Source organism: Moschus berezovskii, chromosome 25, assembly GCF_049115385.1.
Source record: "Moschus berezovskii isolate FMDL1 chromosome 25, NW_MosBer_1.0, whole genome shotgun sequence".
Lineage (NCBI taxonomy): Eukaryota > Metazoa > Chordata > Mammalia > Artiodactyla > Moschidae > Moschus > Moschus berezovskii.
The window spans coordinates 9512093-9539050 of NC_142484.1; the positions used below are offsets into that span (position 1 = coordinate 9512093).

At 53.6% G+C, this 26958-nt stretch overlaps 1 protein-coding gene across 1 annotated transcript; it reads left to right on the top strand.

Annotated features, from left to right (window-relative positions):
• The first annotated feature begins 8894 nt into the window (after positions 1–8894).
• On the top strand, positions 8895–26641 carry SLC22A8 (solute carrier family 22 member 8). Its single transcript, XM_055414968.2, has 10 exons — positions 8895–9230; positions 20252–20355; positions 20895–21049; positions 21779–21947; positions 23481–23604; positions 23813–23928; positions 24899–25113; positions 26016–26124; positions 26261–26464; positions 26542–26641. The coding sequence occupies exons 1-10, from the start codon at positions 8895–8897 to the stop codon at positions 26639–26641; spliced, it is 1632 nt and encodes a 543-aa protein (XP_055270943.1).
• The last annotated feature ends 317 nt before the right edge of the window (positions 26642–26958 follow it).

Sequence of the window (26958 nt, forward strand, 5' to 3'; positions counted from 1 at the left end):
TGAGGCAGGTGGGGCTCTGAGTCCGGAGAGGCTCGGGCTCCCAGTCCTGCTCTTCTCCAGGAGCCCAGCGGGCACCAGCCTGTGGCTTGCACGGTTTATAGATGAGAAAACTGAACCTAACAGTCACTGCTTGTCCAGAGCCAGTGGAGGTGGAGAGGTCTGAACACCTGCTGCCAGGTGGGCCTGATGGACTTCTCTCTCCAGGCTCAGTGCCCTGGCTCCTTCAACCACATCCCAGTGTGGTTTGAGGCCTCATTCCCACTTGATCTTGTTGAGGTTGGCTGACCACCATGGCCTCCCTCTTTCTGAGCATTCCGTTCCGTTCCGTTCAGTCGCTCAGTCGTGTCCGACTCTTTGGGACCCCGTGGACTGTAGCCTACCAGGCTTCTCCATCCATGGGATTCTCCAGGCAAGAATACTGGAGTGGGTTACCATTTCCTTCTCCAGGGGATCTTCCCGACCCAGGGATTGAACCCGGGTCTCCTGCGTTGGAGGCAGACGCTTTAACCTCTGAGCCACCAGGGATTAGGCCTCTAATAATACCACCCAGGTTTCCCGAGGCTGATCTAGGCAGCCAGCTCATGTTAACCAAAATTTCCATCGGCTTAAACCCCTCAACTTTTCTCCCATGTGCTGTTGGTTGCTAAGCCTTTTCTCTCCCCCCGCCCCCCCATTCACTGCGTCCATGTGCAGCTGGGTCTTTGGATCTGAGTCCAAGAACTGACATTTATCCCCGTCAGATTTCATCTTGCTCATTCATCTGACAAACATTTGTTCGGTGCCCACGCCGTACCAGGCTGAGGATACAGCGCAGAAAGACAGATCCCCTGTCCTTGAGGAGCTCACACTATCATTCATCACAGCAGCTGCCACCAGTTATCAGGGGCCTGCTGCGTGCCAGGCCCTGGGCTGGGGGGCTGCACGTAGCTTGTCTCACTGACCTTCACAGCAATGCAGGTGGCATTGTCCCATTTTGCAGATGGGGAAACCGAGTTCAAAAAGGTTTTTGTGACTTGTCTGAAGTGGCATACTGAAAAGTGACAGGCTCGGCATTCAATCCTCCAGTCACTTTAGATTCTGGTTCTGTCCTCCTTTGTAGATACCCTCTCTCCCAGCTTTAGGGTCTCTGCAAACCTGATAAACCTCTCTAAATTTCATCCACAACAGTGAAGAAACTAAGGTGAGGTCAGAGTCCTGGGTTGAGCCACCAATGTCCCTCTACTCCAGAGGGACAGCCATCCATGACTCTACACCCTGGGTGCTCCTCAGATATAAATGCACTCAGCAGGAAGCCCCCTGACCATTCTCCTCCCTCCACCCCCAGCCCTGGGTTCACTGCCCTGTCCAAGCAGCTGTGTATCTGGCTGTTGGCGTCTTTGCCATCAAACCAGTCCTCGATGCCAAGTCCCCTACGTGCAGGAGCCCCGCCGTGTCTAGCCCTTGTCTGCATCCTGGTAAAGCTCTGTTTGCCCATGTCCATCCCCAAGAGGGAGACCTGAAGCCCAAGACCAGGAGAAGGCAGTTGAGCTGGGGTTTCTCAGGCTCTGAGCACCCCCTCTTGCCTCTGTGGTTTCTCTTTTCCCGCAGCGTGTGCTCCAGGAGGCCCAGACCATCTTTGTTTGCTCAGCTCTTCTGCCAAGATAAGGAAGACCAACTGCAGAGCAGGCCTGTGTGAGGTTTGTGGGCAGGAAAGAAGGTGGGCAGAATGAAGTACTGCTCCGCTGGGGAGGGGAGGCTTGAGATGGGCTCCAAGCTCCCAGCAGGACCAGGGGGTACCACGCCCCGTGACAAGGTTTGTTTGGGCTTACCACATCACAGCACCGCACGCACCCACCCTCCTCACTAGCCCGGATGGTAGGAAACATTATCATTGTGCCCATTTTGCAGGCGAGGAGACTGAGGCCCAGCAAGAGGGATCCAGGCCTGCACATGACCTCTGCTAAGACTGCTTCCTGAAAAGAGATCGGGGACTCATGGACAGAATGCGTCTTCTGAACCAGAACTCAGTGAGCTCCTACGGTAAGCCCAGTCAGCGGAAAATATGTCTGAGTCAGGCCCTGCCCTCCTGGCCTCACGTTCGGGGGCAGGAGAGATAAATAATAAGCCAGCCCATGACTCAGGCAGTGATAAATGCTACAAAGAGCATAAAGCCAGGCAGAGCAGGTGGCCGTCGAGTTAAGGATGCTACTCCAGGTAACATGATCCTGGAAGGCCTCTTGAGGAGGTGACACTTGAGCTAACCTTGGGGACAGTGAGTATAAACTTGCTGAAAGAGGGCCTTTCCTGGCAGTCCAGTGGTTAGGACTCTTGCTGGACTCTTTCCCCTGCTGGAGCCACAGATTATAATCCCTGGCCAGGAAAAATGTTCCTGCATGCTGCAGCCAAAAACAAAAGATGCTGAAAGCGAATGAGTGCAGTATGGTACCCAACCCACTCACAACGGGTGATTACAGAGAGGGAACCACGTGGCTCTGATGTGAGGCTCGGCTGGCAAGCCTGTGGGCTGTCAGCCTCGGGGTGCCTGAACCCTGGCATGGGCTCCATGGAGGCCTCCCCTCTCCCTCCAGGGCTCTGTGAGCCCTGCCCCCCGGAATGTGGATATGATGCTCTTTGTCATCTTCATCTCCTCTCATCTTCAACGCCTTTCTGCGCAAGACCCAGCCCAAAGCGGGCTCTAGGGAAACGTCTGTCAAATGAACAAACTCCAGAAGGCCCTGCTCACCCAATCCCGAGGGCCAGCAAGGAGGAGGTGTGAGGACAAACCCAAGGAAATCCTGCCTTCTTCTCCAAGGCATCACTTGATGGGGTTTGTGGCTGCTATGGGTGGTAGAAGCAGAAAAGACAAAGGGATTCCAGAAGGTGGGAGGAGGGGTCGCCTACACAATTGGAAATTTTCGCACAGAAGTCCAGATTTCAAGCTATTTTTAAAATATCTGAGGATCTGGCAACCCTGAGCCTGCATATCCCCATGGCAACGCCAGCTGGTGCTGAGCGGCCCTGGTGACTGGACATGCGCTCTGCACTTCGCCGAGGACCGGAGCTCAGGGCTGCCGACATCTAGCCCACCCCACTCGTTCACATCACTGCCCTCATGGGCATCTGACTCGGCCAACCCTGGTTTAAGAGATTTGATGGACAGAAAATCGTTCAGGGGACATGGGGGCCGTGGCATCTGTCTCGTCAGCCTGCAGCTGCAGGGAGTCAGATCGAGGCCCCCTCCCTCAAGTTCTTACGGCAGTTGTCCGGTCTGTGGGGCTCCTCAGGTCCACACAAATCGGTTCGCTATGCTGGGTTCTGGGTTCGAGTGGCGGGAAGGTTCCAAAACTCGGTAGTTCAGGCAAGGCGAGAGACACACTTCCCGAAGTACACCAGCAGGGGCGACTCTCCTTGCTGTGCCTTTAGCGCATCGGCGTTGAGGGCAGAGAGGGCGAGGGGAGTCACTCCTGATCTCGCCGGGGCTACCGGGGCTCCAGATGCTGGAAAACAATCCCTCAGTCCTCCGGGTCCCGGAATGATCCTGTGTCCTTGCCCTTTCTCTCTTGGGGTAACAGCTGAGGCCCAGCCCGCCTGGCATCGTGGGCTCAGCAGTGACTAGCTGGGCCCGGATAGACTCCAGGTGCCCAAGGACAGCCTCAAGAGGTCCACCGACCCAGGGCTGAAACCCCTCCAGTCTGTGACCAACGGCCAAAGGGCACGCCCCTGTCCTCCCTTCTCCCAGCAACCTTCTCTTCCTCCTGGGACTCCTCAGCCTTGCTGGTCCCTCAGGGGTGACCCTCAAATTAAGTACTATGTGCTTGGTACTGTGTTCAGGGTCTTATATACGTTATTTAAAATCCCAACAACCTTCCTCCAATTAAAAACAAACCCAACAATCGTATAAGGTAGGTCATCGAGCCGTCATTGTTGTTCAATCACTAAGTCACGTCCAACTCTTTGTGACCCCGTGAACTGCAGCATGCCAGGCCTCCCGTCCCTCACTATCTCCCAGAGTTTGCCCAAGTTCATGTCCATGGAATCGGTGATGGTATCCAACCGTCTCATCTCATAATGTAGGTATTAATCCCTATTTTACAGGTGGGGAAACTGAGGCTTAAACGGGAAATATCACTGGCCCAAGGCCAACCAACTAGCAAGTGGTGGAGTCAAGATTCAGATTCAGGCCTTTGGGACTCCTCTTCCCTGGAATGCTTTCTTCCCATGAAGGAAATTTTAGAATCAACCCGTGGAGGTGGAGGGGAGTGGTTGGTTAAGCTTTGAGGGCAGAGGACGAGCCCTTGCCCAGGCCCAGCCTGAAACCAATCCATTCAGGCTACTGTTCTGTTGGAGCCACCCAAGGACAGGGGCGGAACCTGGAGTCCCTCAGGGCTCCAACGTGGCCACCACAGAGGAACAGCTCCTGGTCCTTGGGAATTTACTGAACCCCTCCCAATGCCCTACCTGGGGTTGTAGACTGAGCCATGGGACAGGGCCCACACGTGCTATAGCTTCTACCTTGAACCCATGAGGAGGTGGTGAATAGGCAGCAGCCAGGCACAGAGACACTGGGAAGGTTTGAATGACCAGCTCAGCTTTGATGGAACCTTGACAGGGGGTGAGAGACCCAGATTCTGTACCAGGTGAGCTTAAGCACCACTGAGCATGACTCAGTCAGCAAGCCCCAGCCTTGGGAGCTTCCTCTCCCACCTACAGAAAGAGAAGGGGTATCCCGGGGTCTCAAGCCCCTCGGAGACTATCACAGCGATGTGGCCACGACCACCACCCTGGGAAGGAAGATAGTGTCCATCCTGCCGCTTCACCAGTTTACCTCCCATTTTCCCACCACGCCCTGAATTCACACCACTGGGTCTGTAGCCCCCTCCCCAGATCTGCCTGTGTAAACACCACCTTCTGTGGGCAACACACCCCCATCCGATCCCTCGGTCATCTTCTCCCTCTCCTAAAAAAAGAAAGAAGGGGGAAGGAAGAAAGGGAGGAAGGATAGAAGAAAATCGATTCCCATGCCCCAAATTAGAACTCTGCAGACCTCTCCTGTGGCACTGAGGTCCGCCTCCTTTGTGCTGTAAGTGTTTCTGGGATGCTGTCTTCTCTGACAAGCTGATGGGAAGTTTCATCAGGCACCGTAGCTCCGAGTACAGGACCTCACACACAGAAAGCATGAGACACATTAGATGGAAGGAGGGAAAGATCGATGGCTGAAAGAAAGAACGGATGGATGGAGAGATGAACAAATGTGCGGGTAGGAGTTTGGATGGTCCATGGAAAGTTCAGTGTGGCCTCTGTAATTGGCCAGAACAACGAGACGCCCCTTCCAAGGAAGTAAGATTTCCCTGTTTCACTTGTCATAGCCCCTCCCTTGCCTCCACGAATTGAAGATTTAAAGACTGTGCTATACGGAGCTACAAGGGACCCTGGGAGTCAGATCTGTCTTTCTTCCCTCACTGAACTTCAGTCTCCCTTATATAAGATGAGGATGTGGAGCTAGATGATTCCTTGTGCCTTTCCAGAGCAAAACATGTCAGCTGCTTTCCCTGAAAAGAAGAGGGAAGCTGACTGAACCTAGTTCAGCTTAGAGGCTCTGAAAAAGTTTAGACAAAGATGAGTGGAAGAAAGAGGAGAAAAAGAAAGAAAGGGGAAGGAAGCAAGGGAGGAAGGAAAGAAGAAAATCAATCCCTGGGCCCCAAATTAAAAATGCATTTTAAAAAAATGCAGCTAATATATAAGATTTCCCAAATGCATCATTTCTTTTTAAAAAAGTTAATTTCAACATATTGAATTTAGGATCACAGCATGTAAGAAGTGATGGACCCTCTGATATAATGAAGCTGCCTCAGGCAGGGATGGTCTGGGACAGAGGAGGCCAAAGGGAAGGATGGGCTGGGGGGCTGAAGTGTAGAGGGGGCTTCTCTCCACCCCTTTCACCACTTTAGCCCGACCACCCGCTTTAGGATCTGCTTTATATGTTGATCTTATGAACCCGATATATTGTTTGAGTAAAAGGTTTCTGGTGTACCCGTGGGGGTGTGTGTGTGTGTTTTAAGCCACTCAATTAATGAAGAGAAACAAGAGGCCCAGAGGGAGGTGCTTTGCCCAAGGTTGTACAGCAAGTGCACGAACATAACACCTCAGTTCAGCTTCAGGAATCCAAGCACATCCTAGGGGGCCGGGGGCACTGCCCCTGACCGGGCCATGCTCTGGGCCAGCTCCAGCGCTCACAGTGGGACATCACTGGGCCCCTTTAAACAACATTCCGCGAGGAGAGGAACAGACGGACAACCCAGGCCCAATTAGGAATTGGAAAATCTCATGGAGGGAGAATGCCTGGAACAGGGGGGCTCAGGGTTGGGGCTCAGGGTGGAGGCCCAGTTCTCTGCAAGCTTCACAGTCGAAAAACCTTCCTAAAACAACCCCTTGGCTGCCTCGGAGCATAATTTAATCTTCCTTTGATGACTCCGGATCTTGTCCTGCCTCCGGCCACTCTAAGAACATCAATTACTGCTGGGTCCAGGTGGAGAGCAGAGAGGAGGGCCTGGACCCGGGTAACCCACTGACCTTGCCCTTTGGGAGGCCGGTGGGGGAGGAAACTTCAGGGGCCGGAGCCCAGCCTGAGCCCTGAGAGCCGGATACTGCCTTGGTGGACGGGGAGGCCAAGCAAGAGAATGAGAAGCCCCCTCCCCAGCCAAGAAGGGGAGTCCTAGGTGGGCCCTTCCTTAGCCCCCAGAGCAGATGGGAGGGATAGCTCCTAGGGTCCCTGGAAGAAGAACCCAAGAGCGAAAGGCAGCAGGAGTGAAGCTGAAGGCCAGGCTAGGCGGCCCTGCTGAGGAGATGCAGACTTTGCAGAAATGCTGGCTCCAAGAGACAGATCTGGGCTCAGAGTCGCACTGCCCCTGCCCTGCCACTTCCTGGCTGGGGAACCCAGAATGAGTTACTTAACCTCTCTGTGCCTCTGTTTCCTAGGATAATGCTAGAATAGTGGTAGCAACAGGGCTGCCACGAGGCTTAAATGAACTTCATGTTGAATACTAGAAAATGGGGGCTTGGATCAGGGTCTCTGATGAGGAAGGAGCTGGAAGAAGATACATCAGATCACCCATGGGGCTGGCTCTCGGGTGATACTGGGCATTTTGGCTTCTTTTATTTCCTATATTTCCTATATATTTTGCAAGAAACAGATGACTTTTCTACATAATTATTTTAGCTGCTCAGTCGTGTCTGACTCTTTGAAACCCCCATGGAGGCTGCTAGGCTCCTCTGTCCATGGGGATTCTCCAGGCAAGAAGACTGGAGTGGATTACCATGCCCCCCTCCAGGGGATCTTCCCAAACCAGGTATCGAACCCATGTCTCCCGCGTTACAGGCAGATTCTTTACTGTCTGAGCCACCAGGGAAGCCCAATTAAAATCATATTCAGAGGAAAAAAAAAAAAACCAGAACCCTAGGGACTGCAATTTGTCCCTAAAGGGAAACAGTTGATCAGAAGAAAAGCCCATCCAATGAGCATGGGGATGGAAGCGGGGTGAGTGTTCCCCAGGGTCTGAGACACAGATAGGGGAGCCCTGACTGCTCCAAGAGCCCCGGGGGTGACAGCCCTGAGCCCTCAGGGGCAGACACAGGTGACATTTCCTGCCTGGATGTACCCTGCCAAGAGGCACCACGCAGGGGAAGCTGGTGCCCTGCGGCGTCCTGTCCGCTCACAGGCAGTAACACTTCTCTCATTGGCTCTTCTCAGCTCTGATTCTTCAGACCATTGCTCAGAGAAGACCCTGGGCCCTCAGGACTCAAGCCAGCCCCCTCAACCCTGGCCCGCAACCCCTCCCGCCCAGACCACCCAGCCCTCTGTCCTGCCAGCGGTCCCACTTGGCTCAGTCATGCCACCACAGCAGCCTCTACCGGGGCAGCCCTCTGAGGAAAGCTGGGCTTAGTGGGTCCACAACACCCCCCTGCCAGTGTCATTAATCCCCAAAGAAAGTCAAACATTAGCCCGGGCAAACAGCTTACGCCTTATATAATCCCCCCCGGGGGAAGGCACAAACACAGCTTGTTGGAGCTGAACTTCCAAACCACAGCAGCTGCCAGATCTGGGACAGAGCACAGGCTCCAGCCACATCGACCACCAACCCCACCAGAGGGAGCAACCAGGCTCAGCTACCAGGTGAGGAGGGACAGAGGCCCACCATGCCCCGGGCCCCAGGGACCCCGGGAAGGCCCCAGGACCAGGCCCTACTTCCTCCGTGCATCTGGCCAAGTCCCTCCAGCCCTCTGGGACCTGCTCAGCTTCGGCTGCCCGGCTGTGGAGTGCCAGCCCCAGGAGACAGGCAAAAGCAGGAGGCGCTGGGCTTGGGGGAGACCTGCTAAATAGGCAACCTGGCTTCTGCCAACCCTGTGTGTCTGCTCAGGGCCACCAAGAATTCTTCCACTTACTCCTGACCTCCATCCTGGGTGGCCCACATCCAAGACCAAACCCCTTGGTCCCCATGGTGTGGTCTGCACTGCCCCATGCCTGCAGCAGGTGTGACCAGGCTGGCTGGACACACACTCCCACCCACAAGTCCCCACACGCACACCCGAGCTCACAGTCATGCCCTGACACTCCAGCCTCCCTGTGCCCATTTCTGCAGACACCGCTCTGGACACAATGCACCCCTGCAACCCCTCGTCTGTACACGCAGTTGGGGACGTCTTTACCCACACATAACTCCGTGGATGCACACAGCTGAGTCCCATGTCCTTACACACATCCACACACACGGGCTCACACACGCACCTGGGCTCACCTTCCCACCTGTGCTTCCGTACCCACCCACCTGCCCCCCACCTCCCCATCACCCTCACGTGACACATCCCTCTCTCCGGCCTGGCGCCCCTGCCCACAGCCCTGGCTCATCCTGCCCGACACCATGACTTTTGCCGAGCTTGTGGACCGCGTGGCCAGCAACGGGCCATTCCAGTTCCTGCACACGATCCTGCTGGGCCTCCCCATCCTCGGCATGGCCAACCACAACCTGCTGCAGATCTTCACAGCCCCCACCCCCACCCACCACTGCCGCCCACCACCCAACGCCTCCGCAGGGCCCTGGGTGCTCCCCATGGGCCGGAATGGGAAGCCTGAGACGTGCCTCCGTTTCTCATATCCATCTAACGCCAGCCTGCCCAATGACACCCAGGGGGCCACCGAGCCCTGCCTGGATGGCTGGACCTATGACGTCAGCTCCAGGGACTCCATCGTGGCTGAGGTATGACCAGAGGCCCGGCCTCTCCCTCCGCTGATAGTCAGCACCGCACACTCATGGACAGGGTGGCAGGCGGGGGCCCCAGTTTCCCTAGGGCCTGGGGACAGAGTTCTGGGCAGGCAGGGAGGAAGGACCTGGGTGCAGAGGACCAAAAGGTCCTGTCTCTTCACATTCAGAGTATAAACAGCCCATTCTGTGCCAGGCATGGTGCCAAGCTCTGGGGAATCAAAAATGCACCGTCCCTGTTCTCACGGGGTCCACGGTCTAATAGGGCTAACATCAATTAATGAAAGTACCACACAGGAAATGTCAGATTACAACTTCAAAGTACTTAAGGTTGTGACCTGAGACTACAGCCTAGCCCTGGGCTGGGGGCGACCGGGGTTGGGTGGGGGGAGACTTCCCTACGGAAGGGATCCCGGGCTGAGATAAGAGAATCCAGCAAGAGTTAGCCAGGCAATGGGGGAAAGGAGGAAAATTCCGTCTTGTGTTAAGGCCTCAAGGTGGAACAGTGTGTGGAGCAGGGACTGGGCGTGGGGAGGGTCGGAACAGGCCTGAGCAGACCCAGAAAACATGCCCTCCACTCTGGCGGTCACTCGTGTGCACCTCCATTCATTCATAGCTCATTGATCCCCGGACTCTTTTCCCTGCCATCTCTGGGAACTACAGAGTTAAATCAGGCTCTTCAATGACCTGGAGACTACGGTCAGATGAAGAGAGGGGAATGGAAACTGGCATTTATTGAGGATCTACAAATAACCTGGCATATCTTAGTGTTTGCCTGACACCGTCTCCCACAATTTGATCCCTGCAGTGATATTCCGTTGAAGGTGATTCTATCTCCTTTTTCAGATTTAAAAAAAAATAACCAAGGCTCCGAGAAAGGAAAGGAAAGTTCAGTGTCATAGAGGTGGTCAGCTTCAGAACTGAAATTTTAAAATAAAAATGCATACTAGGCACAGGGAGGCGAGCATTTGTGGCAGTACAAAAGATAGAGGAACCACAGGATTCTAGGGAGGCTTCCTGGAGGAGGTGGCATCTGAGGAGTGAGCAGAAGCCAATGTTTTCATTCTCCCCTTGGGGACCATGAGACCCTTGAGGGCAAGATCTTGCTTTTGCCCCATTAGAAGAGAGACATTTCAAAGTCTCTACTCAGTGCTAGTCCTGTGCTGGGCACATTATGAGCACGGGCTCCTGGAATCCCAGCAGATGACATCTTGGTGAGGGAAGTATTGTTAGTGCCTTCAGTTCATAGACCAAGGATCTGAGGCTCAGTCGGGTTCAATGACTTGCCCAGGATCACGTATGATTAGGACCTGGCAGAGAAGAGATTTGAACCCAGTGCCATCTTTGTTCAGAGTCTATGATTGCTGTTCATTTGTTTAGTAAATGTTTATTTCTATATAAAACACTGGCTGCGTGCAAGGCATTGTCCTAAGTGTGTCATAAATATTAACCCTTCTAACCTTCCTGATATTATAAGATGTTAATGATAAGCCCGTTGTTGCGACAGGGAAACCTAAGCACAGAGAGTTTAAGTAGCTTGTTCAAGGTCGTACCACTAGTAAGAGGCAGCTGCAGGGTCTGAAGCTGGGGGCCTTTCAGACCCTTCAGTGCAAGGCCCCTGACTCCAGGGCCGTGCTCCCAGCCATCACTTCTGATGACTCTCATAGTCCCAGATACTTCCTCCCTATCACATGCACTTTTTCTCCCCAGCACCAAGCACAGTGCCTGAAATACATCCAACCAATATGTATGGACAGCTACATGCTTCAGACTGAGGACACAAAGTCAAAGAACTCACGAGCCCGGCCTGCCCTCCTTTAGCTCACGTCCAGTGGGGAGGCAGACCCATCCTTCCAGGGTGACCAGAAGCCAGGTAGGGTTAGGCAGGCTTCCCAGGGCAGAGGTTTTCAGCTGCTTTGCTGTATCTCCAGGAGCTGGAACAGTGCCTGGCACAGAGAGGTCCTCTGTGAAACAAATATTTATGTAATGAATGGATACAACCTTTTATAAACTCAGGGTACTCCGGGAGCCCGGAGGAGGGCATCGAATCTGCCTGGAGGGGGAACCCAGGAGGGCTTGCTGGAGTCTGCAGCAGCTGCCCTGAGTGTGAAGGAAGGGTAGGGATTGGGGGGCAGGCTGATGCAGTCAAGTGCATCCCAGGCAAAAGGAGCAGTGTGCGTGGCGTCAAACACACAGTTATAGAAGCATAAAGAGAGCAGACGGTCAGGACCGCAAGAGACTGAGAAGGCTGGAAAGGCGGGCAGTGGGGTGTGGAGGCCATGGATGCAGGGAGGAGGAAGGTCTGGCTTGGATGCTGAGGCGAAGGTGCGGCCTCTGACCTGAAGATAACGGGAACCACTGAATGGTGTTAAGCAGGAGCGTGACCTGCTCAGATCACCTTCTAAGGGCAGTCACTCTGACCGCAGGGTGGACAGCAGCCTAGGGAGCATTTTAGTCCAGCAGCTGCAAGACCCATGGGCCGGTTGCCTTTGGGACCCAGGACCCTGATGGCAGTCATCAGGGATAGTGGGAATAAACACCAGACAGGGTAGGGAGTCAGAATCTCCGGGACGTGGAACCTGAATGGCTGTGAGGGTGAGGGACAGGTGTGGGCACTGCACAGGAGTTGAAGATATTCCGATGCATGTAGGTTGTTTCCGGGTGTATGGGCAGCTCGCTGTACCTCAAGCCAGAGCACAGAGCCCAGCTGAGGAAGCAGAAAATCCTCCAGGGAGCAATGCACTAATAGCCGTGAAATAATACCCCTATCTCTGTGCTCACCCATGCCAGAAGGCGCTAAGCACTTTGGTCATATGGACTCATTCAATCCTCACAACAACCTTCTGAGGTTATGTCATTTTGGGGGTTTCCCTTGTGGCTCAGCTGGTAAAGAATCTGCCTGCAATGCGCGAGACCTGGGTTTGATCCCTGGGTGGGGACGATCCCCTGGAGAAGGGAAAGGCTACCCACTCCAATATTCTGGCCTGGAAAATTCCCTGGTCTATATAGTCCATGGGGTCGCAAAGAGTCGGACACAGCTGAGCGACTCTCACTTCACTACGCCATTTTTGCAGAGGAGGAAACCAAGGCACAGGTTACTGGCCCAAGGCACCACGTCTGATAAATGCTGCAGCTAAGAGTCAAATGCAGGCAGCAGGGTTCCAGAGACCCTCCTCCCCTCCCCCACCCCCCGCTCCTGGGGACCGCATCCCCCAGCCACTGCACCCTGGGCTAGGTGCTAGGCAGTGCTCAGTGAGTGCTGGGTGAAGGCCATACTGGCAGGAAGGGACTTAGTGCTGACTGTTGGGAAGCCGCTTCCCCTCCAGGGTGCACACCTCGAGCTTCAGGGAGCCTGGCCAAGAGCAGACCTTGCAGGTCTTGTATTCGGTCAAGCATCAACTCTCATCCCTGCCAGCTGAGTCCCCAGTCACCCTTCGGGCAGTCAGAACCATGTGAATCTAGCTCCCAACCTGGTGCAGGGTTTCACCAGGCCTCATGGGTCTGCCCCTCTTCTCCTGGTCAGGCCCAGGCTCCCTGAGGATACTCAGCCAGGAGACCCCACATTCGGGATCCCTGCCTAGTCAGTGGCCAGACCCAACCAAGTGCTGGTAGCAGCCCAGCATGGCCAGAGCCCTCTGACTTTTCTGTCTGTGGCTCAAGCCCATGGCTCCATCTACTTGCGGTGGGATGGGGTTCTGGGCCCCCACTGTGCCGAGGCACCTATGGTTCACCCAGGAGTAGGTCTCTGGGGTGGAGGCCAGGCCTGGATGTGCCAGCCCTGGGGGGAGGGCGGTCATGAGGAAGACAGTGTCTGCAGCCGGCTCGGTCCAAGTGACCCTGCTTAGAAGGCATGGAGCCATCTCCCAGGTGGACAGCGCTTGACTGAGAGCCAGCGCCAAGCAACAGAGTTCACATCCTGACTCTGCCATTCACTGGGGATGTTACAACCCCAGAAGTCTTGGTTTCCTCATCCGTAAAATGGGGTAAGAGAGCAATTGAACTTTAAAAGAGATAATGCAAGGTCAGCATTAGCACGGGGTCTGGCGCCTACCAGGCGTTCGACTAATGTTCACTGCCGCTGTTGCTCTTATGGTCGTTAATAGAGATGTCCTTAGAAGGAGGGGGTTAGTCCCCTTCGAAGAGTAAGGGGACCCTCAGTAAAATGGGAATCAGCTGTCAGCTCTTCCAGGCTCACCCAGGCCCCCACCCAGCACAAACTTGCACGCAGGGCCCCTCTCCACCACCACAGCTGGGGCCCTGGTGAGTCATCTCCCTCCCCGTCTCAGCCCCTCATCTGTAGAATGGGATCATAAGGAACTTCCCTGTGGAGGGGGTGAGGGTGGGAGGACTGTGCTGGGTCCAACCAGGAGCACAGGGACTTTCCCTCCCCTCCTCTGATCCCATAAGCTCCCCTGGCAGAGGCGACCACACATTCCTTTCTCTGGGTTCAGCAGAGACAAGGTTGGAATTTTTCAGAAGGAGCTTTATTAGCACATTAAGAGGAAACAAAGGCCTTTCTTTGAAGTCCAGAGAGTGTGGGGCGTGTGGGTTGTGGTTTCTGGGTTCCCTGGAGTGGAGCCGTAGGACACAGCTTTCACACCACAGAACCCAGACTTGTGGGTGCCCAGCTCAGCCTGAGGGCTCCTGAAGGCCTGGGTCTGGCCTTGGATGGGCAGGCCCTCCTCTCTGAGGCGCCTGTGATTCCTTTCTGGGACTGGAGTCTTCCTGTCCTCTCTCTGGAGCCACAGAAATTCTGTCGCCCACATAGGTCCCTGGAGGCCCCAAGTCAACAGCTGGAGAAGCAGAGAACCTGCTCAGTGGTCCCCCAGAAGTGGCTCTCCACTCTGTGAGGTTGCCCTGCTGAGTCTCTGGTCTCCCTCCATCTCAACCTCCGAATCCCCAGGCTGCCCACCTCCCAGGCCACATGTCCATCTCTTGTCTCCAGCTGAGCTACTGCTTCACCCCTACTTGCTCGCTCCAGACCCTGCCCTGGGTACCTCTCCTATCATTTCCCCTACCCTAGCCTCCAATCTGACTCCCCGGTAAAGACCAGGGGGCCCCACCCCAGCCACATGTCTGGGCCAGTCTGACCCCCCCATGGCAGCCCTCACCTAGGAAACTGTGATCCTAGGCAGGAGGAGTTCCGGAGCCATCCCATGGGCTCTCCAGGGTCACTGAGTGCTCCCCAAGCACCTACTGTGTGCAGAGCCCTGGGCTGGTATTTTGCATTTCTTCTTTTGCAACCCTTCAAATCTTCTTTTGTGGCCACAGTGAATGTCAGGCGTCCCAGGTGGCGCAGTGGTAAAGAATCTGTCTGCCAATGCAAGAGGCGCAGGAGACATGGGATCCCTGGGTCAGAAAGATCCCCTAGAGGAGGAAATGGCAACCCACTCCAGTATTGGGAGTGGACAGAGGAGCCTGGTGGGCTACAGTCCATGGGGTCACAAAGAGTAGGACACAACTGAGCAACTGACCACTGTGAAAGTCACCCCTATTTACAGAAGAATACACTGGGCTCAGATCAAACTGGTGATTCTCACAGCCATGAGGGTGAAGTCAAGCTTTTACAGCAAGAGGGTCGGGGGTCCTGAGTCCAGAATCCATGCCCTTTCTGTTGCATCACATGTCCCTGTGAGCACAGGCTTTACAATGACCTGTGACAATGATAATAAAACAGCTATCCCATAGAGGGCCGACTGTTGGCCCCAGTATAGTGCCGGGTGCTCTCCCTTCTTTATTTTCTTTACAAGTCTGAGAAGTAAGTATTAATATTACCCCCATTGGCTCAGACAGAAAAGAATCTGCCTGCAATGAGGGAGACTCAGGTTCGATCCCTGGGTCAAGAAGTTCCCCTGGAGAAGGGAATGGCAACCCACTCCAGTATTCTTGCCTGGAGAATCCCAAGGATAGAGGAGCCTGGCGGGGTCAGACACGACTGCAGTAACTTAGCACACACACAGGCACACACACACACAGGAGACTGAGTGACAGGAAGGTTAAGTAACTGGAGGAACACGCAACTACCAAGTAACAGAGCTCAAGACCCAAACCCTTCAGAGTCTTACCAGGTACCTGGCCCTCTGGCCCTTGTGTCCCAGGGCTGGTTCTGTTAGAGGCCCAAGAGTAGATAGAGCCATGGCAATTCTCCCCAGGTCTGTACTGGGTCTAAAGGGCCCCCAATCTAGGGAAGTGTGTTCCCCCTGTCTTTTCTCTGGGGTCAGTATGGACCATATGTGTGGTCCCCTGGCAGTCCATACAGACCCATCCTTCCTTGATCGCCCATGGTTTGCCCTGACTTTTTTTTTTTTCTCAAAATCAACACACAGTTATTATTTCACAGTTTCCAAGGGTCAAAAATCTGGGTCCAGCATAACCGGATGCTCTGCGTGGGTCTCACAGGCTGCAGTCAAGACATCAATCAGGTTGCATTTCTTCCTGAGTTTGGCCTCTTCTGAGGTCGCCCTGACCTTTTATAATACACCTTCTACTCTGTCCTCTGAAGGGCCTCCTGGCCCGTGATTTTGCTGCAACTCCAGCTCCTGAGCCTGTCCCTCACCCTTTGAGCGCACTTGGCTCTGGCCTCAGCCACCTCCCCAGCGATGACTCTGACCCATCCATGCTAGTGTCCGACACTGGCGCAGGGTCACAGCTCCCTGCACTGAGCCTTCCTCCGGCAGCTCGGGACTCAGAGAAAAGCACACATCAGGGAGCAGTGGTCAAGGGCACTAGCTAGGGGTCCACAGACCTGAGTTTGAGTTTCTGCCTTGAAATGAACTGAGCTGTACTTGGGCAAGTTGTTTACCCTCTGAGCCTCAGGTTCTTTGTCAATAAAATGGAGATAATGATAGTACCCACTTCATTGGATTAGTATGGCATCATTTGCAAAGCTTGGTTCTGAGCATAGTAGGCCCTCTGTTTTCCTCCCACCACCTTTCTGGTTATACATCACTCAGGAAGACATGGCAGTGGGCTTCCTGTTCTTCCCTTCCTAAACCCAGCTCCCTAAGGAGTAATCATTCCAAGAAAGGAAAAAGAAGGCCAAGAATGGTGGATATGATATTGGGAGCAAAATCTCTATGTGGAGCTGCCAAAAGCTGATAGGCAAGAGGCCAGCCCAGGCCATGCCAAGGGCTAGATAGAAGCTGGGTGTCAGCCCCCTCCAATAGCAGGTTACTGTTTCTGCTCTGGGTCTCATCAGTAAAACTTGTATGTTGTTGTTGTTTAGTCACTTAGTCACATCTGACTCTTTTGTGACCCTATGAACTGGAGTCCCTCCCTGGGATTTCCCAGGCAGGAATTCCAGAGTGGGTTGCCGTTCCCTTCTCTAGGAGGTCTTCCCAACCAAGGGATTGAACCCACATCTCCTACATTGCAGGCAGATTCTTTAACCACTGAGCCACCAGGGAAGTCCCCATTGATTATTCCTTGGACAAATATTGACATTTTCTGTGCACCAACTACTTTGCTAGCTGCTAGAGATAGAGTCCTCCAACGAGACACCTCTGCCCTCGGCAAAGTTATGGCATTAAATAGGCAGGCACCACGCTGTGTGACCTGTGTCCTCTTAGAAGAGAGGACAGATGCGTGGAAGAAGAAATGAGGATACTGGGAGTCTGGATGTGCTTCTCAGACATTTATCTGTTTCACAAATATTTGCCTACTCCCTGCTTGTGCCAGGCACCCAGAAAAACATGTTCCCGGCACTCGGAGTTAGATGATCTTGACGTGTTTCAAAGGGCTGACAACCTTGCTAGAATAAGGGAAGATAAGCACAAAAGCAAAGAGGAATGCCATAGCCTGAAGCTATTGCAGAATCACTAGTGTAACTGGTTAAAACCACAGACCCCACACAGTGCCAGAAATCTCTCTAGACACCCACTGGCCTACTCCTTGCACATCCCCTCATTTCCTCCTTCACTCTTTTCCCTCTTCCACTCCCATAAGCATACCCTGCAGGCTCTCTTTCCAGCCAGAATGAGCCCACTGGGTTTGCGGGCCAGTCTCAGCCACTCAGAGTCAGCCGGAGGACCTGGAGGCTTTACCCTTCCCCAAACTCCCTCGCTTCCCACGAAGAAAGTGAAAAGAACTCCCTGGGGTGTGTGGTTCTTTCCCCACACTGTTTTACATCCAAAATATTTTCATGCAGCATTTCCGGCAAATGAAATTCTTCGCTTCATTACACAAGTAATTCGGGACGACTGGACCAAGGGTGCATATTGGGGATTAGCAGATTAGGCCTGACAGGTGGGCAGGAGTCAGAGCCAGAGGGCTTCATAAATCTGTGTTGATAGAGCTTTCTGTTTAACCAGAGCGCAGGAGAAAGCCAGCGAGTGCTCTAGACAAGGCAGCAACCTGATTTGAGTGATGTTTCAGAAAGCCACTCCGGTTTTATCAGGGAAAAAATGAAGAGCAAGGACTGAGGCCGAAGGCCATCAGAGGATTGTTCTGATAATCCTCTCTGGGCTCAGGTTCCTCAACTGTCCGATGAAGATGGTTGTTGTGATGACTGAAAAAACTAAGGCGTGAAACGTGCTTACTGAGAACAGTGCCTGGTGTGGAGCAAGCCCTCAATAAATACTATTTGTTTTTAATTTATTAAAGTATAGTTGATTTACAATGTTGTGTTACCTATGGACAGAGGAGCCTCGTGGGCTTCAGTCCATAAGGTCACAAAGAGTCCAACACGACTGAAGTGACTGAGCACACACGGCACGCACGTTCATTTCTGCGGTGCAGCAAAATGACTCAGTTCTCCATATGTACATTCTTTTTCATGTTTGTCCATGTGCTTTACCCCAGGATATTGAATATACAGTGCTTACAGTAAGACCTTGTTGTTTATCCATTCTTTATATAATTTGCATCTGCTAATCGCAGACTCCCCATCCATCTCTTCCCCACCTCCCGCCACAGCCACGAGTCCGTTCTCTATGTCTATGAGTCTGCTTCTGTTTTGTAGACAACTTCATTTGTGTCAGGGTTTAGACTCCACATATAAGTGGTATCATATGGCATTTGTCTTTCTCTTTCTGACTTTTTCACTCAGTGTGATCATCTCTAGGCCCATCTGTGTTGCTGCAAATGGCACTGTTTCATTCTTTTTTACGGCTGAGTAGTATTCCTTGTATATATATACCATATCTTCTTTATCCATCCGTCAATGGGCTTTTAGGCTGTTTACATGTTTTGGCTATTGTGAATAGTGCTTCTATGAAGGGGTACATGTATCTTTTTGAATTATAGTTTTGTTCAGATAAATGCCCAGGAGTGGGATTGTTGGATCATGTGACAACTCTGTTTTTAGCTTTTTGAGGAATCTTCATACTGTTTTCCATAGTGACTGCACCAATTTAATTTCCCACCAATGATGTAGGAGTTTCCCTTTTCTCCACACCCTTTCCAGCATGTGTTATTTGTAGACCTTTTAATGATGGCCATTTTGACTAACGTGAGGCGATACCTCGTTGCAGTTTTGGTTTGCATTTCTCTAATAATTAACAATGTTGGAGCATCTTTTCATGTGCCTGTTGGCCAAATGTATGTCTTCTTTGGATCTTGTGCCCATTTTTCGATTGGGTTGTTTGTGTTTTGTTATTGAGTTGTATGAGCTGGTCACACATTTTGGAAATGAAGTCCTTGTCAGTCTCATCGTTTGCAAATATTTTCTTCCAGTCCATAACCTATCTTTGCATTTTGTTTATGGTTTCCTTTGCTGTGTGAAAGTTTGTAAATTTCATTAAGTCCCATTACTTTTATTTCTATTGAATATTGGCTGTTATTCTTAATCCAAGCATAAGAGAATGGTGTCTGCACTGAGATAGCAGTAATGGAAATAGAAGAATCCAGATTCAAGAACTATTAAGGGATTTCCCTAGTGATCCAGTGGATAAGACTGTGCTTCCACTGCAGGGGCACTGGTCTGATTCCTTCCAGGGAACTAAGATCCCACATGCTGTTGGGGCAGACAGAAAAAAAGAAGAAAGAAATATTAAAATGTTAGAAACTGGAGGATCAAGCAGTTGTAACATGGGATAGGAAGGAGTCAAAAAAGGCTGCTGATCACTGTGATTTCGACCTTACAGGGAGGGGGTAATGAGTGCCATTGACTCTACCTTCCAGACAGAGATTTCAAGTCGACAGCTAAATCATTGGGTCTCAAGGGCAGAAGAAAGGTTGGGCTAAAGAGAGGGATTTGGAGTCTTCACCATAAAATAGTCATTGAAGTCACAGAAGCAGATGGTATTTCCTGGGAAAGCGAATAAAAAGAGGAAGATCCCAGAGGAGCCCTGGGGAACCCTCAAGGGATAGAGAGAAAGGAGACCACAGAGGGAGATAAAAAAGGAAGACCAGAGGGAGGGATAGGTCAGTGGGGTCAGGGGCTGCCAAAGGGAAGTCAGGTGGGGAACCAGAAGGTTCCACTGGGTTCGGGGAGCAGAGTTTCAGTGGCATGGTGGGGACAGACTTGGGAAATGAGTGGGACATGAGGATGGATACCACTAAGGGTGGTTCCTTGTTCCCGAGATTTGGCTTTGAAGGGAAGAGAGAAATGGAGTAAATGTGGAAGGTAAGAGGCCTCTAAGATGGAGAGACTGGAGCACACGCACATGCAGATGGGGAGGAGCCTGGAGAGAAAGGGAGACGAAGGTGTGGGCTGGAGGAGCGTCCCCTGGAGGAGAGAGGGTACAGGCAGAGGGACCCGCCTTGAGTGTGAGAGGCTGGGGAGCAGACACACAGGGAGCCACTGGACTCAGGTGAGCCTGCGGAGCTTGAGAACAGACCTGGGAGTGTGACAGCTGAACTGACCAGAAGCCGTATGGCAGGCCACACACACTGAAGGGACGTTCTCCCTTCACAGCCACAGGGCAGGGGCCCAAGGAGCCCCGGGCCAGGCTGAAGGGGATTAAGCTAGGGGAAGCCAAGCGAGGGCGCTGGGAGAGCGAGCGCACACGTGGGCCCAGGCTGAGCGCATCAGAGCGCGGGCTGGACTGAGCTGCCTGGCCCCTCTCTCTCCCGCACAGTGGGACTTGGTGTGCAACTCCAACAAACTGAAGGAGCTGGCGCAGTCTATCTTCATGGCGGGCATACTGATTGGCGGGCTCACGCTGGGAGCCCTGTCTGACAGGTGAGACGCGGGGCCCGCAGTGGGGGCCCAACCCATGGAGACCCCCTCAGCCCCTCTCTGTACCACCCATACACTCCCAAAGAGGCACAGAGCTAGGGGAAGTGGCGAGAGGGTCCCTGCTGTGCGGCCAGCCCCTTCCAGGGCCACTGCCTACCCTCTGCCCAAACCTCTACAACTTGAGTCTTCCAGCCTCCCCAGAGCTGGGGCCCCAGCCTCAAGTTGTCCAGACACAGTAGCCACTGTGTGGCCGTGGAGGTGGGTGGATGAATGGCTTGGAGAGGAGTGGTCCTTTGAACTCTGTTCAGGCAACTAAGCTGGGGGTAGAGGAGATCACTCATTAACTCAAACATCTAACTGCAGACTTGTCAACAAAAATAGCAATTACCAGCAAGGCTCTGTCCTGGGAGGGAGTTACATGCCCTGCCTGGCCCTTTGGGAGGTGGAGGGGTAGGGTCCAGCCCTTTGTCCTGAGGCCTGCAGAGTCACCCTCCTTGGCTGGCTCACAGCCGCTAACATCCCTCTTCTTCTTTGAGCTACAGGTTTGGCCGCAAGCCCATCCTGACCTGCAGCTACCTGCTGCTGGCAGCCAGCGGCTCAGGCGCAGCCTTCAGCCCCACCTTCTCCACCTACACAGTCTTCCGCTTCCTGTGTGGCTTCGGCATCTCAGGCATTACCCTGAGCACCGCCATCTTGAGTGAGCCACAGGGGGAAGGGGCAGGGACCAAGAATTTGGGAAGCAGCCAGCCTGAAGCTGAGAGTGGGGTCTGGGCCCGGCTCAGCCACAGGTACCAGGTGGCTTTGGTCAAGAAAGGCACTGCCCTTCTCAGGACCCCCGAGGCCCACTCTGAACAAAACAAGCATAATAGCAGCGGCTTCAGTACTGAGGACTTACCCTGGCCTGGCACCTGCCAGGTACATGATCTCGTTCAGACCATACACACAAGTAGATAAAAACAAGGGAACTCATCTGCCACTGGAGAGGCCGTCAAGAATGTGGGCTTAGGGGGACTTCCCTGGTGGTCCAGTGGTTAGGAAGCCACCTTGCCATGCAGAGGACATGGGTTCCATCCCTGGTCAGGGAACTAAGATCCCGCATACCTTGGAACTACTGAGCCCAGTGCTCTGGAGCCCAAGCGCCACACCTAGAGAGCCTGAGCGCCTCAAAGATCCCATGTGCTGCCACCAAGACCCAACACAGTCAAATTAAAAAAAAAAAAAAAAAAGTGGGCTTGGAAATCAGACAGACCTACATTTGAGTCCTGCCTCTTGAGCCTCAGTCATAGCATCTCTAAAATGGGGGTGATGAAACTTTAGGCTCAGGGTCAGATCAAGTGGCCAGTAGGGGACAGGAACTGATACCCCTTCTCTGGAGGTACCCAGGAGCCACAGGGGTCTTAACCAGGTCCTTGGGCTGTTCCTGCAGATGTCGAGTGGGTGTCCACCCGGATGCGGGCCATCAAGTCGATTGCAGTCGGTTACTTCTACACCATCGGACAGTTCATTCTGCCCGGCCTGGCCTATGTCATTCCCCAGTGGCGCTGGCTCCAGCTAACCGTGTCCATTCCCTTCTTTGCATTCTTCCTGTTGTCCTGGTACGTGGCCCCTCTTCTTCAGCGCCCCTCCTTGGGCCTGCCAGGATCAAATAGGAGGAGCTCATGCCTGACCAGGCTGGCTGATTCTGTTTGTCCTGAGACTGTCAGGAAGGGGGTTCCTGGGAGGAGGAACCACACACAGACGTGTGCCTCGGGAGGGAGCACCTGGGGGGGACCCAGGGCAGTAGAAAACGAAGGTAAGTTGACGTGGTTGGGTGGGGGGCAGGCCAGAAAGCAGAGAGGCTTAAATGAAAATAAGTTCCCAGGCAGATGGACAGTCTTGCAGTGAGAGAGACAGTCGGAGGGTCTGGGGTGGAACTGGGCATGTCCACAGCCTAGGATGGGAGCTGAGAGTCGGGAGGCAAAATAAGGGTCAGCAGGCCCCTTTGTTGTGTGACTTGAGACAAGCTTCACCCATTCTAAGCCTCAAGATGCTTTTCCTAGGCAAAGTGGAGATACTAATGCCTCTCACCCAGAGCCTTGTCCATAGAAAGGTTCACTAACTGTCATTATTTTCCGGAAGAGGAGGATGGAATCTAGACCCTGGCTATGGGGTTTGGGAGGAAGTCATGGATCACTCTGGTAGGTGCAGGCTGAGAAGACTATCAGGGCAGAAACAAGACCACAAGACCAGAAGGGCAGGTAGCAATGGGCCCAGTAGGCTGCCACTACCAGCTGGACCAAAGGTCTGAGGCCAGGAGACTAGTGTCCACTCCCCAGAGGGTCTCGCTGGAGCCAGGTCCTGGGTGCCTGTGGGGGCCGCAGCCAGAGCAGACCCCACCTGGGATCAGACTTTTCCAAGCATCCCTCCTGTCTCCCCACACCTCTGCCCCCTGCATTTCTCTTCATCTTAATGACCCTCAGGGATTGCTCAGAGTGAACCTACCCCAAAAAGACAGCCCAGGGGTGGGAGAGAGTGAGGTTGGCCACACACTTGCCAACCCCAAGCTCCCCTGCTGCTCTTGCAACCCCCCTGCACCCAGCAGAGTTGGCCTTTTGCAGGGAGAATCAAAGAGTGCTTGGACCCACTCCCTAGACCACAACCCTGAGCTTAGCACTTAGCCCCTTCCTAAGATGCCCTGGGGCTGTAGCCCTGCCCCAACCTTCTCCCAGGACCTGGAATTTGGCCCAAGGAAGGCTGGGTGCGTGAACATGCAAGACCCTCCAGCCTTCCAGTCTCGAAAGTGCCGTCCCTTCCCCAGGCCCCACCTGCCTTGGACTAGGACTAAAGGCTCCTAGCTCAGAAAGACACCCAAGGACAACAAACAGCCCAAGTTGCAAGGGGGGTGGGGGGTGGTGTGCAGGGGAAAGGCTCTTTTGGAAAGGGAAGAAGAGATCTCTGGAATTTGTGTTGGCCGCAGGCAGCCCAGGTGCAAAGCTTAAATTCCATGAAATCTGTAGTAAAGCAACTTGGGTTTCTGGGCCTCTTTGCCCTTGACTGTGGTGCATGATCTCTTTCCAGCCTTTCAAGAGAGCTTCTGGCATTGGGAGGTTGGGGTCGGGGAGACACTGTGACTTGCTTCTGGCCCTCAGGTGGCAGCCAGAGTCCATCCGCTGGATGGTCCTGTCTGGAAGATCCTCCAAGGCCCTGAAGACACTCCGACAGGTGGCAGCCTTCAACAGGAAGAAGGAGGAAGGAAAGAAACTCAGCCTGGAGGTAGAGGCTGAGGGGGATTACAGTCTGGGGCAGGAACCCAGGCTCTGCTATTGAGCTATCCCCTTCCTCTTGCCTCCATTTCCTCTGCCCACAAGCCTACCTCTGATGAGCTAAGCAAGCTTCTTTAAAGCCACCAGACCTGCACTGCCCTCTTTTCTTCCTACCAGCTGGTCACTAATAGTACCTCTCCCCTTCCTCTGCCCCCAAGGAGATCAAACTCAACACGCAGAAAGAAGTGGCCTTGGCCAAGGCCAAGCGCAGCGTAGCTGACCTGTTCCGGACACCCGTTCTGCGCCGAATGACCTTCTGTCTTTCCCTGGCCTGGTAACCCACCACCCCTCCCTGCCCACACCCCAGCACCCCTGCCGAGCAGGTGTCATAAACAAGGCCTCTGACAGGTTCACCTACAGGCAAGGCCTGAGTACCTGCAAGAAGAGTAAAGGTATCCCCTCCTCGGAGCTGCCCCAGCCAGCCTCAACCCCAGAAATCTCTCGCATCGCTGCCCCACAGACAGGTCCAGCCATCAGGGTCTGCTTTCCCCTGGAGTCACACCCACCTTACCCACAAGGCAGATGCTCCAAACCCCTTCACTAGCTCATATCACACAATGTGAGCTGTGCCTCTCTGTTCTTGCCCCCTACCCGCAACTGGTCCAGCTCTGCTCTCTGCAACCCCACAGAACAAGGCTGGTGCTCAGGGCTGCAAGATTTAACAACAGAAATCATGTTTCTCCCGAATCTTCTCTTTTGCCTGCCATCGCACCACTCCTTCAAAGCCCTTTCTGTAACCTGGTTCTGAGTCCCTTCTCCATCCTGGCCATCGCCACGTGGAAAGGATGCACTGTGTCCAGGAATGCTTCCCCTCAAAGAGGACTCCCACAACTCTGAGAGGAGAGAGGAGGCATCTCACTCACGAGCACAGCCCTGGGGACGTTCTCCTCCCCCATTCTGAGTGCTAGACCATTACCCAACCAAAACAGATCATTTGCTGCCTCCTTTGGTCTCCAAGAGTCCCCCCAGGATCAATATTCTCTGGAGTCAAGTATATGGCACTTGTTACCCTACTTTAACCCACGCCCATATCAGACATAACCAATCAATCCCAGCACGCTCTCACTGAGCCCAGACCGGATCTCAGAATCCTCAAAACGGCACTGAAGCAGACCCTACCAATCCATTGCAGCTGAGACAAGAAATGAAACTCTTCATCATCCTGTTGACCCAATGAACGGTATGGGGAGAGCTCATGACCACAGCAGGCTGTGGGTCATAACCGACGACTCTCTGCCCCTCAGGTTTTCCACCGGTTTTGCCTACTACAGTTTGGCTATGGGCGTGGAGGAATTTGGAGTTAATCTCTACATCCTCCAGCTCATCTTTGGCGGGGTCGACGTCCCAGCCAAGTTCATCACTATGCTGGCCATAAGCTATCTGGGCCGGCACACCACTGAGGCTGCTCTTCTGCTCCTGGCAGGAGGGTGCATCCTGTCTCTCATCTTTGTGCCTGCAGGTGAGAAGCCGGCATTACCCCCAGAACCCTCTGAGAGAGGCTGACCTATGTCTGTGGGCCTCACAGGCTGGGAGTAAGGTTCCAGGGACTCCAGTTCTGTGGGATCTGCCTCTCTGTTACCTTCAGCAGGACCCTGTGCTCTCTGGGGCCCAGGTTTCTCATCTAGAAAATAACTCAGTTGGGCTAGATGCTATCAAAGATCCTTTCCAGACCTGACTCAGACAGGAGAGAGTATGGTGGTGTCTGCACCGTGTGAGGAATTGCATGGCCTGAGTGACTTGGTTGCAGAAAACGAGCTTGGATGGGGAAACATCAGAGCCCAGTGACCAAGAAACACCCTGCAGCCTACTTCACCATGACCTTGGAAAAGCCAATTTTACTTTATATTGATGTTTATGTGGGGGGTTTCCCAGGCAGCGCTTGTGGTAAAGAACCTGTCAGCTGATGCAGGAGACATAAGAGACACGGGTTCGATCCCTGGGTTGAGAAGATCCCCTGGAGGAGAGCATGGCAACTCACTCCAGTATTCTTGCTTGGAGAATCCCAGGGACAGAGGAGCCTGGTGGGCTACAGTCTATGGGGTTACAAAGAGTCAAACATGACTGAAGCTACTTAGCACAGATGCACACACGGGTTAACACACCAACATCTTCCCAAAGGAACTGGACTGAAAAAATACAATAAACTATGAGAATAGGGAATCAGAGTCAGGGAAAGACCCAAAGGCAGCAGGACAGAAGCCCACACAGCTCTGGGAATAGGAAAGGGGCTATTAGTTGGCTTTAAGTCTGGATCTGAGCTTCCCAGGAACCAAAACTAAAAAGGAGAGGAGGTCTCCGAGGAGTGAGAACACTCAGGGACTCCTGAGCCCCAAGGTTCACTTTGTTTTCTTTCCTCTGCAGACTTGATGACCCTGAGGACGGTACTGGCTGTGTTTGGGAAGGGATGTTTATCCGGTTCCTTCAGCTGCCTCTTCCTCTTCACAAGCGAGCTATACCCCACAGTCGCTCGGTAGGTGCTGGACATGGGGCCGGCCCAGCCAAAGGATACAGGGGCAGGTGGAATTGTGGACCTGATCCAGGGGTCCCAGAGCCGTCCTCTGAGAATACATGCACAGGCTGCCAACCTCTGCTCTGAACTCTCCCAGGCAAACAGGTATGGGCATAAGTAATATGTGGGCCCGCGTGGGAAGCATGACAGCCCCCCTGGTGAAAATCACGGGGGAGCTGAAACCCTTCATCCCCAATGTCATCTTTGGGAGCATCGCCCTCCTGGGAGGCAGCGCAGCCCTCTTCTTGCCTGAGACACTCAATCGGCCCTTGCCAGAGACTATTGAGGACGTAGAAAACTGGTCAGTCCCTTCCTCTGGCCCCAGCAGTCCTCCTCCACGGGGAAGCCCAGGGCTTTTCCTGAGCTCTCTCTCCCTAGGTCCCTGCGGGCAAAGGAGTCAAAGCAGGAGCCAGAAGCAGAAAAGGCATCCCAGAGGATCCCTCTGCAGCCTCATGAGCCGGGCCTGGGCCCCAGCTGAAGGCAACAGACCCTCGTTTCCCTGCCCTCCACAAACAAATCCCAGCCAGGTCCTTGCCTGTCTCTGGGCTCTGAGGACACCTTGGGGAGGGCCTGGACACACCCATGCTCCTAGGACATAGTCTTCTGAGACCTTGCGGGAGTCATCTCCACCGCCACCGGAGCCCCCCTCAACCCAGCCCGGGCCAGTTCAAAGGTTTAGCCACAGGCCTTTGCACACCCCACCTTGCCCTCACCCTCCCCGCAGCCCAGACCCCGCCGTTCTGTCCAGCCCTTCCCCACTGGCCACTTCCCTCACCGTTTCCATGCCCTTCCCCT